A 12,035-nucleotide genomic window follows, 5' to 3' on the forward strand; every position below is an offset into this window, starting at 1 on the left:
CTTGTCATCCATTTTAAATCTCAGAAAAAACATGTTTCTTTATCAGAGAAGTATTTTAACTTTCATTACACCAGAATTTAATTTCCTGTTTGTAAACCCGAGCTACTGTCTAAAATAATAATAATAATAATAATAATAATAATAATAACAACAAAACATATACTGTAAAACTTTCCGGTGTTTAAGTGCACATCATGTTTTGAGAAAAATGAATTTTGGGGAAAAAAATAACAAGCATGACAAAATCCCCTTGAATAACTAGTTGTACTGTTAATTTGCACTGTGAATTGAATTCAAATCAGAGCTAAAGCCAGACAGTGAAATGGCAGCAAAAGCACAAAATCTAAGGTATTTGGTACCAAATTAAAAATATATTTTTAAAACAAAGTGGTAATTTTGCTCGAAGATTGTGGTGAGCTGGTTTATGACTAAAAGGTGTTTTTTACAATATTTCAGTGGAAATCAAATAGAAAGTACTAATTGCTCACTGTAAAATTGTTTTACATTTTGATGGGATTGGGTGAGTATGTATGTATGTATCATGAATATTAAAACTATATATTTTGTCAGTTAACCTGTTCATGCTCTGCTCAGCCAGCACATAACAGTTTACTAATAAGTGATTTTTTTTTTTTTTTGAGCAATATGTATTGACTACTATTTTGTTCAGACTGTTCATCACAGGTCAGATTTAATTTATTATGTAAAACAAACCTAGACTAATATTTGAAAGCTGTATCTCCCTGTTGTAAGTTAGTTTCTAACTCCATGGGCAAGATGGCATGATCTGACTTTGATAGAGTTTATAGTCGGTGCCTGGTGGTGATGTTTCATGAGGAACAGTGATATTTCAGCCGATTTCCTTCCCTGATTTTCTTGAAGTAATAAGACACCATAATCAATGATCGCGTATAACCTCGATACAATTTAAACACCTTGCAAACTTATCATGTAAAACCAGGAATGGGAAATATTTTGTTTTATCACAGATTATTGTTTAATCATGTGTTTAACCCTGTTTGAAACAACAGTTTTTTTTGTTTTTTTTTAAACTGAACATAAACTGCTTTGTGAAGATGTTGGCAAAATTAATATTCTATCCACAGTAATCTACAAATAAGTAGGTCTGGGTTTCCTTCAATTCTCAATGAACAACACTGGTACTGAAATGTAAACAAGTCTATGTAAAACAATCAAACTTAATCTTGTTATAAGTTTTTCAAGATAGCGCTATAAGACATTCTACAGTTTACCGTCTGCTTTTCTCCCCAGTAAGATTTCTGACCAGCAAACTGATCTGCATTAAGGTCATTCCCTAATGCAGTGTGTAGAAAACAATTTATGTTCTTTTGTCACGGTTATGTGTTTTCTTCAATGGTCTTTACACTAAGCACAAAACAGCAACTATTAATAAGTAGATACAAGCCATGCATGTATATGGTTTAAAAGAAAATGATTTCTTTAAAAGCTAAGTTCTGTGCTGTTCACAGTAAGGTTAAAAAAAAAAAAAAAAAAGGCAGATTCTACGTGTTTTTTTCTGTCATTTTAAATGTGTATTAAATGAAGTAGAGGTTATCTCTATACACCTGAATGTTTGTCGGCTCCAGGATTAAAAACCCCCAAAAGTATTTAACAAGCATTTCCTCTTTTAGTTGAATTCTATAACCAATGTTGGTATGTGGCCCTAGTACCCTCAACTTTTTTTTTTTTTTTTTAAGGAATTAAGACTCAGACACCCGAGTTCCAGATTATGAACCATACCCATAGAATAGGTTTTTCACAGTGTTCAGCTCTGGCCAACAGTTTTGCATCACCCTATAGAATTAAGTAATTTAGCTTCATAATGTCGAATGAAACCTGTTGAATAATGGTACGTTAACATATTGAATTACATATCATTTTGCAGTTTTACATATGCGTAGCGAGAAACTGGCAGATTGAAAAATGTGACATTTCAAAATCTAACAAATACTTTACTACTATTACGGTTTCTGGTAGACTTTTGCAAGGGTTTTTTTTTTTTTTTTTTAATTTTGTCTCAATCCTAAAATTCTAGGTGATGCAAAACTTTTGGCCATAGCTGTATGTCCTATTTACAGGAATTTTAGAATTAGCCTGTGGTAGCAGAAAGTCAGAAGCTGTCATATGCACTGCCAATCTTATACTTGCTGTCATGCACTAAACAGAGATAAAATAAGGAATCCCTATATTTTAATACAACCTGATAAACTTACTACAACAAGCCTCCTTAATGCCGCCTAGCCTATGCAAGTATCATTCTCTTTGTCCGATTTCTCTTTCTGCACCATAAAGGTTTGTAGACCACCTTTCTAATCAAGAGTGATCCATTGGCTCAGTAGCACTTGTCAGCTCTGTGTCCTGGCTATCCATGTCTTCCAGTTCCTCACTGACGACACTTCTCTCCTGAGCTCTACTCGCAGAAGTAGAGGGGGGTGTCATTTCCACAAGATCTGCTATGCCTGAAAGGCCTGGACCACTGGTCTCTGGAACAGACTCTGTCACACTCACTGTGGCATTTTCTGTCCTACTTGCTGAGTTTCCAGCATCTGCTTTCCTTGGAGCAGGGTCAGCAAGTAGGGAATCCCCTATGTTTTGATCCCGCAAATGTTTTTCCATTGAGGCCTGAATGGAAGAAACCATTTCTTGCAGCTTTTTCCGTTGGGCCTCAATCACGTTTGGGTCCAGGTTCCTTCCATCTTTCAGAGTCACAAACCCCGGAGCCATACGGATAAGCTCTTTGGCGTCATCAGAAATTTCAGTCAGGGAAGCCCCTTGCTTAGAAACACTAGCGCTCAAATCTACCCCGCTGCTGTGCTTTCTAGAGATTTGCTTTTCTCTCGACTTCTGGTCTGGAGGAGAGCTGCCGGATGCAGTTCCTAAGGAATGGCCTTTTCCCTGGAAAGCCATCACACTGTGTGGCTGCTCAGATTTCTTCCTCACCACGCCTCCACTCCCAAGTTTAAGCACACCATGCGAGGGACTACCCTCTCTGCTTCTTGAGACAACCTCTGATTGGAGCTGATTTAAGGCCTCGTTCACCAGGTCTTCAACATCAGGACCTACTGGAAAATGTCCTGCAGCATCCACACATAATTCTAACTGGTCTTCCGCTGCATTAAATACAAAGGTCTTACCAGGAATGTGGGGTAAAGTGCAATGCTTACCATCCACAAGACCTGCAGAATAGAAGACAGTATGTTATGTTAGTTATTATGGAAATAATCATACTGATTCTCTTTGAGGCTGAAGTATTGGTAACTAAAACCTATCCTAGTGCTGAATCCACTCTTAGTTATTTCCCATCCTATAGATTTAGAAAGATTTACTGTGTTTCTTAAGAGACATGTATGTAAGTTACTGTGTTCAAGAACAGGAACCAAAAATATATACTTGCTAACAAAACTAATTCAATTTAAATGCCCAATTTGAAATAATTCTTAAAAAAACATTTATTTCAAAATAAAAACTACATAACCTTAATTATCTCACTCTAAAATGATCACAATTGTTGAACACAATTAAGATGTTAAGCTAAAAAGAGAAACATAGGAAGAGTACGACTAAGTGGGTGCCCTTTGAGAATGGTAATGTAGCTACAATGCTTTTGCTATACCTGACCTTAACATAATTCAGTTCTCCTGTGCTTTCTGCACTGCTATCATGCATCTTAATGAATGCTAAAATAAAGCAGTAAATTGAAAAACACAAAAGGCCATTTGTAATTTGCCTTTCAGCTGACTCAGCTTTCCCCTTACAGAGAATCTAAAAAAACTGAACCAGAAAAAAAAGGCCACAACACTGTTATGGTCTGCTATCTGCATTGAGGCCACATATTAATATTTGAGCATGTTTTGAACAAACATCACTCTTTAGAATAGAAAGTGTTCAAATTATTTTAAGTAAATGTGATCAATAAACTCAGGATAGCTGAAAGAAAATGCAAGATAGCAGTTGATATTTTTGCAATAATTACAACAAAAGCTTTTCAAACTAGGCCAATTTTTAAGACTGTGCTGTATACAGTACAATGGTTCTCAACCTTTTCATTGTACAGGGCAGCCCTCCAAGCATCACATGGCCCACAGAATCCAGTGTCTGATCCTTTTATAATAGGAAAACTAGTGTTACTGTTACAAAGCAATAAATGACAGACTTGAGATTGGGAGGTTTAGACTTTGCAGGGTGTAACACAAAACCATTTCCTGGGCTGTAGGTTAAAGAAACATTTATGTGTCAAGCAAAGAAAGAATCAGAAGTAATTTAAATTAAGAGTACCCATGTCTTTCTTCATAATGTTGTGAAACACTCCACCATGCTGAAACAAGTGAGGCAGCTTTTTTGCATAAGACCAAACATCTTCTCCTGTAAAACACAAAATACAGAAAATTAATACATAGGAATTTGCAAATAGACTGGCAGAATGAAAAAGTACTAATCTATGTGGTTAATGTTCAGTTGTATTGTACCGTATACTGCAGTGTATGGGGGTCTGAAGAGGCTCCATTATTGTAATTTGCAATACATAGCTGCAAGAGGGAAGCGTATCAAGCACAGCAGCATAACAGAATGTACCAGAAACTACCTGCATGGACACACTTAAATCTGGTTCCTAAAGTTTCATTCATCAGTTCACAAGAAAGGAATACTTAGCCTTTCAGAACTGGTGCAGAAAACTGTAAAACCAGCACCAGCACTTTAGTTTTTAGTTGTTCGGCAACTGAAAATTGAAAAAAAAAAAAAAAAAAAAAAAAAAAACACACCACCACACATTTTTGCTTTGCTTACTATGTAAACCTATTTTAAACAAGTTGTTTACATTTTAATTGGCTCTGCTATTTTTGTAGCAGCTTTTAAACAGTACCAAAAAACTAAAACTGTGGTAACTGTGTGCATTTGTTCTAATACTGTATACAATTCTAGCGACTATCTTTATCACAGTTGATGTTTGTTTTGTTATTTGGTACTTTGTTTAAAAGACACTACACTATAAAGACAGCAGCTCCAGAATGAAAATGTAATCCTAGTGCTGGGATGGAAATAAGACTTCCATTGCATAGCAACTTGATCCAATCCTGGTTTTACTAGGAGTTTAATAATACACACCTGAGCTTGTTAATATACTGTGTGGCTAATAAAGCTTGTAGTAAAACCTGGAATGGGTGAAACTGTAATAATTTGAAGTCTTATTTCCATCCCATTGTGTCAGAATATACACACCGTTTCTCCTGCAGCTTTTCTTTGGCAATTCAATCAAGTAGAGTGTGAAAAGTCCAGAAATAGGCTTTATACAATCTAACAGTTCAGAAAAAGAAACAAGCTGTTCTTTAACTCTCTTGTACATTTCAAATTATTAACCATTTTAATGTTTTATGTTTCTGTTATGCCTACCAACCAAATTCAAAGGTAGTACGGGTACGGGTTTATTGTAATGTTTCAATTATTGTATCAGTGGAGGATATACATTTGTCGAACTGAATTGATCCTATTTTGAAGCAAGCGCAATAGCAACATTTCTGAGAAAAACAAAATAATTTTATTACAGTACACTGCTGGTTTATTCCTGCCCTTAAAGATATTTGTAGTTGTGTTTCCTCTGGGTACTCCCTTTCTTTAATGCACTGCATCTCTTATACTGTAGTCAATTACTAAACCTATAGTAGCCATCACACCAAGTCCTATTTTAGTCCCCATCGCTCAATCAGATATTTTACAGTTTTGTTTATTGTTCTTCAACACTATTTATTTTCCTAAAAGGTTTTCTGCAAGTCTGATACATAATAGGTCTGCAGCAGTTCCATCGAAGACTTTAAAATAAAACAACTGTACAAAGTGTAAAAACATGTACCGTATTTATGACAAGAAATTCAGCAAGGGGCCAAAATACTGAGCTCACACTAAAACATGGACTACATCTGCAGCTTGCAGTGCATTACCCATCAGAAACCACTTACACAGCCTTTATCGTACTGGCCTCTCTAGGTTGATTATAAACTTGTACACACTTGCTGAGGAATCACAGAAAAGGGTTTCATTGTCTTAGCTGGACTTTAATAATGTCTAAGCCTGGGTCCTCTATCCTCGTTTAACATCCACTTGAAATATTTAATTACATTAATCATGTCACTATTCCTGATACACAAAATGTTAAATGTTAAAATAATCTTTTCTATTTGAGCTTTAATATACTTCTGACATTCCAGTTAATATAATATATTCTTTTAAACGTTCTATTTTAGACACTTAACATGTACTACAGTAATGCAGCCTATCACCCAAAGACAGTCCACTCCAATACAAAGAGTTTGGCAATTGTTTCCTGGGTTTCTATTGTACCCCAGCATTGAGCCCATCTAATGTAAAGTATGAGGTTTTCTAAAATACTCAAGTGTAATTATTGATAATTACAATACAGCCAAAGCATCCACAATACTATCCAAATCTAAGTTATTTCCTTTATTGTTTATAGCGTTTTCCATTTTCATCACTGTGGATTTTTTGGACAGACTGGGAATTGGCAGTGCACTCTGCGAGTCCCTTAGAATTTTAACAGTGTCTTAACCTAGCTCCTATTATCGGATGAATAAAGTACTTCTGAATAGTTAAATCTCAGAACAAACAAAAAAAGGAACTTAGTTCTAGTGCTTCTTTTCAACTGAGTTTTTATTTAATACACTTTATTAAAATGTGTGTTTTTTTTGTTTTTTTTAATTCCCAATTATCCTTTTTTAGGTTTTAAAAACTTATGTTTTTCTTTTTTTTTTAAAAAAACCAAAACATATAAAAGTGGAAGCAGTGCAGAAAATGAAGTAAACAAAATATAGTTCAAACTCATTTAAATGTTGGTTTTGCTAACTGAATCCACACTGTAATCGACTGTGAATATTTTTGAAAACTCTGTAAAAAAATTCATATAAACGCTCAGTATATATTTTTATAAACCAAAATGACTACCAGTATCTCTCTGTATTTTACTTGAGTATATTGAGACCACTGGATAGGGTCCTGTAAACTTCAAGCTGGTAAGCATTACACCGTAGCTCTGTAAAAAGGCTCTTCTCTCAGCATCCTAAACTACAAGACCTGGCATGTCATCATCTATGCATTTCCAATTGTATTTGTTTTTTGAGATGCTATTGTTAATACCTTGGCACTAGAAAAACAATGTTTAATGTCAAAAGGCATTTTTTTTTAAATTGTCTTTAATAGCCACTTTTCCACCATTCTGTCAGTAGCCACTATAAACACTCTCAAAAGAAAATGTATGAAAACAGTGCGCTTGTAAGATGCTGTTGATCGCCTAAGGAAAATGGTGATAATAAATATGCAGCATTGGGTAAGTTACTTGTTAAAAGTAATCTGTTACAATTACAACTATTTCACAGAGATTTTTTTTTTTTTGGTTTGCTCAGGTTGTCTAACTCAACATTGTATTTTAAAACAGTAATGCCTAATGCTAAACAGGACCTACTGTTACCAAATTCAGGCTTAGGCTTGAATGAAACCTTTGGTAATTCACTTGATGTAATCCTCCTTTTCACTCTGGAACATTCACAGCAAATAACAGTACATGCTGATGCTTACTGTAAATTGATCTAGATACAAATAACAGATGGTCTGAGCAATTTGGACTAGCCTATATCTTGGCACGATTTTATATAATAAAGTATAAAATATCTGAACCAATATGCATTTGGAAATTAGATGAATACTTTCTAATACTGTCATGTCATGACTCTGGAAGCCATTAAAATGCAGATTGCTATTTCAGTATGAAGATCTTTGGCAAATCCAAAATATAGCCACATGATTCATTATTTAGCTTTAAGCACTATAATGAATCTGACACCCACAGGCTCTAATGAAATTACTGATTTCAAGCTCATTTTAACTTGCACCACGCTGGACAAAAATAAAATGGTGTAAAATCACCCAGACAGAATTTCCTTATCAGTAGACTTGAGCATTGAGAAACATGTTAAAGTTTTTTTGGTCTACTAAAAAATTGACCTGGTGGAATAAACCAGGACACATATTTGAATTTCACTTAATATCTGGCAGTTTGACTCCTACTGTATTATGCAGGCATTGATGGATTTTCTGGTATATCATAAATATGTGCACTGATTTGATTACTGCTCGTTACAAAAATACGTAACACAAACACATGTACAGTAAGCTCTTCCTTTTAAAAGACAGTAATAATATAATAGTATGAATAATAACAACAGCAGCAACAATAATAACTTACCCATTAAGGTTGCCAGAAGGCAGAGTGAAGACATCTCCAGATCAACGTGGTCCTGGAGTTCTCTGGAAGTAATTCTGCTGGAACTTGCTGGCTCCTCTCTCCTGACGGAATGGAGTAAAGATGTAGACATGGATGTGGATGTGGATGTGGATGTGGAAGCTGTGTGGGCTGCTGCTGCCTCCTCCTCCTCCTCCTCCTCCTCCTCTGGGGCCCTTTAGGGTCTCCACAGTCACCCTGTCACCATGCTGCAGCGGCACAGGTTCATTCTCTGCCCCCTCTTTTGGCGGGGAGAGCTCCTTGGGAGGGAAACCATAGCGGATGCACTGCAGGGCTGGAGGGACACTAAATTCTTTGGCAATGCTATTCTGCAGCTCGGAAAAGGTGGTCCCTGTCTGGAGCGTCAGCATGGCCTGCCGCCCATCAGTGGTGGTTACACGGATCTTCTTTTCCTTGCTGGATTTGGGGGAGTGGGGGGCTTTGGTGGGTGTGACTGGAGCAGAGGAGAGTCCATCTCGGGCTGGTCCAGGGGAGGTTGACCTAGCTTGTCCCTTTTGCACTTGTTTCAATTTGTCAGTTCTTTTTTTCTGCATTACAGAAGCATGCTCTGTGATGCTCTGCTGTATGCTGCGCTCTGCCTTGCTCATGTTAAGCTCCTCCTTGTGCAGCGTCTTTGCTTTTTGCCCAGTTAAGATTATTTTTGTTGGTGGCTGCACATCCACATCTACTTGCCCCTCCTGCACATCCCCAAGCCTCTGAGCATGTGCCCCATCAATGGAAACAGGGGTGTATTCATCTGGGTTCTTTTTGGCTGTGTGATTTAAAATGGTGTTCACCACCTTCTGGACTAGGATCTCGCTCCCAAACTCCCCAGGGAAATGTTTGGTGACTAGCTTCATTGCAACATCATAAACATTGCTGTTCAATGATGGCTCAATTTCGTATTGGAACCAGTACACAGTTTCCCTTACTATTCGTCCGCTCCACTCCAAGGTGATAGGAAAGGCCTCAGGCAGATTATCATATTCCTTCCCATCCCAGAAATGCTTGAACCCGCAACCGCACTTGCCTCCATGGGACCTAGTATTAGTTCTGTCTCCATCCAAGTAAACAACAGAGCCATCCCCCCGGATGTGTCGCACAGAGGTGCCATGGCAATAATTGCAGGAATTCAAATGGCTTGACTTGTAATCAGGCACAAGGACATCCTTTACAGGGTCATAAGAGCACACCAGGTTGTTCAGAGGAAAGCTGTAGTTTTTGTCAGCCCTGAGGTGCTCATGTGTGGTTTTGGCTAGGTTATATAGCTTTCCACCTGGGGCTAGCCACTCTGGAGGCACATGGAGCTCTGAAAGTGCATTACAGATCAAGCACCGGTGAAGGCGGTTTTCCATCACTGCTTTCCTGGCAGCCTCAGTAACTTCTTCAGGCTGGACTCCTATTACACCAGTCCTCCTGTACACATACTGATGTACGTCTGCCACCAGTGAAGGGTGGATGGCATGCTTGTCCATGAAGACCTCTTCCATTGAATGAACCAGTCTCATCAAATATTTATCCTGCAGGCTTCTGTCCCCTCCAATTATACAACTCCCATCTGCTTCTAATTGTATGTACTTCTTAATAAGTTCTTGTGGGACTCCCCAGGCTTTGGGGAGCAGCCTTGCAGGCAGTTTAGGTAAAGAAGCATTTTTAATTCCAACAAGAGGAATGTAATGGTTACGACCTGAGCTGCTCCAGGCGATACAGATTGGCTTGTTAAACTGCCCGTCCTTTCCCATGCACTTTTCTTCAGGCACCAGTCCAGGCAGAAAAGTAGCAGAATAATCACCAGAGCTCCTCATTCCACTCAGAGAATCCAACAGAATGATAGGGCGGTGTAGCACATTTGCCAGTCCAAAAATATGAATATTCCGCAGTCCCAGTGGTACCCCCTCAGGAGGGACAAACAAGGGGTCACACTCATTGATGATGTCCTCCCATTCAGCTGCATCAATAAAGTCTTGAAAAAGTGCATTATAGCGATCTAAGTTTTCCTTGAAATTCTGTTTCAAGTTCTCCCGTAAAGCATGCCAGAAGAGCTCTCTACCCACCAGTGCCCTGGACACAGCATGGACCAAGCAGTGGCCATCTCCATCAACATGCACAGGGATCAGGCACTCTTGATTCCCATTGGCTTTCTTCATCTCCTCCAGAGTGTCCTGCAAGTAAATTAGGCTCCCTGAACGATCTTTGCCGTAGCCAACAGTACTCACATGCTCCTGTTCAATTAGAAATGCCCTATCCCCCAAAAGAGAACAGTCAAACATTTCTCCCTGGTTCATTTCCCTCAATAGCTTGGCTTTACCCGTTTGTTTATCCATGCCATACCTGGTGAGAATTGGAGAGAGCAGCTTACAGTGGTAGTTGGACAGTCCCATCACTTTCACCAACTCGGTCCCCTTTTTGGGGGCACCCGTCACCCCAAGTAGAGCATTTCTGAGTAGATTGTGAAGCACCACGTCCGGATCGGTGACTTCTTCCACATTTTGGAGGTTCTTCTGTTCATGGCGCTGTCCGCACTCGGTACATTCAATACTAACAGAGCCATAAGCAGGGAAAAATAACCTCGCCTGGCACTTTGGATCTGGGCAGGTACCAGACAAAATATGCTTGTCCTTTTTCTTTGAACCCTGCTGTAGAGACATTTTTTTCAAATAAACAATTGTTACGCGCTGTGTTTAAAAATTCATTCTAAACGGCTGACTGGTGATTTATCAATTGTGTTTTACCTTACGCAATTCTCACTGTAACAGGACCCCAAAACACGGAAACTGTTCTTTTTTTCCCATCGACTTCTTCATTGCGTGTTTAGGAACGTAACGGACCGTCCACCTTCCTTGGAAATATGGGGATTGTAGTTTAAAGAAAAAAAAAACAAGGCGCTTCTCTCGGTGCTTGCGAAGATGATATACATGTATTCCAGAACTACATATCCCATAATCCAGTGTACGACACAAATTCAAAGACCACCCACGCGTGAAGGCAGTCGGGAATCGTAGTTTCTTCTGTCAAAGAACTTGTATTTATTATACCAAAAAAAATAAAAAATAAAACGAACTTAAATTACCACAACTACCACAAGTCTTAAAAAGTAATTGGGGGTTGTTTACCTATTTTGTTGCATGAATGGCCCGGAGCATATAGAAAATGTGATCCGCAGCTGAATAAAAAAGTTTTCGGTTTGTTTATACAAAATAATAATAATAATAATAATAATAATAATAATAATAATAATAATAATAATAATAATAATAATAATAATAATAATCGTTTAGCTTCCAACTAATAATTTGGATATTTGGATATGCAGACCCAGTCGCAGAAAAGCAATTGAAATTTTGCCAATTTGACATAATGCTGCTGCATAATAGACTGTAGCGAAGTTTGGAATAATTATCCGACAATGACTGTGCTTTGATGGAACCTCAAGTATTTTTCCAGTGTAAATAGACCAGGTTCCAAGGACGGAAACCAGCCGGTCTTCATTTTCTACTGCGGTTGAGCACTTCCTCCTGCGATTCAGTTTGAAAGGTGCCAGTGTTCGAAATTGTTTCATTAGTGTTCTTGATCAAGCTAAAAACGATGAGACACTTCAGTTTTTACCAGTTTGGTCAAGTGTATCTTTTAAAGTTAACTGCAACTTTGATAATGCCACCTTCTACATTGATGTGGCCTTAAGCTTGGAGAAGGAATATACAACTACATGGTGTAGTCTACACTTAACCGG

The 12,035-nt window shown here is 38.0% G+C and overlaps 1 protein-coding gene across 2 annotated transcripts; it reads right to left on the reverse strand.

Moving 5' to 3' along the window:
- Positions 1-2,012: 2,012 nt before the first annotated feature.
- vcpip1 (valosin containing protein (p97)/p47 complex interacting protein 1) lies at positions 2,013-11,118 on the reverse strand. Of its 2 annotated transcripts, none has more exons than XM_041247477.1 (4): positions 8,421-11,118; positions 8,270-8,377; positions 4,297-4,383; positions 2,013-3,197 (listed from the first exon to the last, which is right to left on the reverse strand). In XM_041247477.1, the coding sequence occupies exons 1-4, from the start codon at positions 10,951-10,953 to the stop codon at positions 2,335-2,337; spliced, it is 3,591 nt and encodes a 1,196-aa protein (XP_041103411.1). In that variant the 5' UTR covers positions 10,954-11,118; the 3' UTR covers positions 2,013-2,334. The 2 variants fall into 2 exon arrangements, with proteins under 2 accessions (XP_041103411.1, XP_041103412.1); XM_041247478.1 differs by having other exon boundaries at positions 8,270-8,363; positions 8,398-11,118.
- Between the last annotated feature and the right edge of the window lie 917 nt (positions 11,119-12,035).

Source organism: Polyodon spathula, chromosome 4 (assembly GCF_017654505.1).
Source record: "Polyodon spathula isolate WHYD16114869_AA chromosome 4, ASM1765450v1, whole genome shotgun sequence".
In the NCBI taxonomy this organism is placed as follows: Eukaryota; Metazoa; Chordata; class Actinopteri; order Acipenseriformes; family Polyodontidae; genus Polyodon; species Polyodon spathula.

Bases quoted from the DNA above. Each gene is read 5' to 3' on its own strand.
- vcpip1 (XM_041247478.1), bottom strand. From the start codon at position 10,953: ATGTCTCTACAGCAGGGTTCAAAGAAAAAGGACAAGCATATTTTGTCT. The intron at 4,384-8,269 runs GTAAGTTATTAT...TGTGTTTTACAG, and splicing joins CCTTCTGGCAACCTTAATGG to GAGAAGATGTTTGGTCTTAT. The intron at 3,198-4,296 runs GTACTCTTAATT...TCTATTCTGCAG, and splicing joins CATTATGAAGAAAGACATGG to GTCTTGTGGATGGTAAGCAT.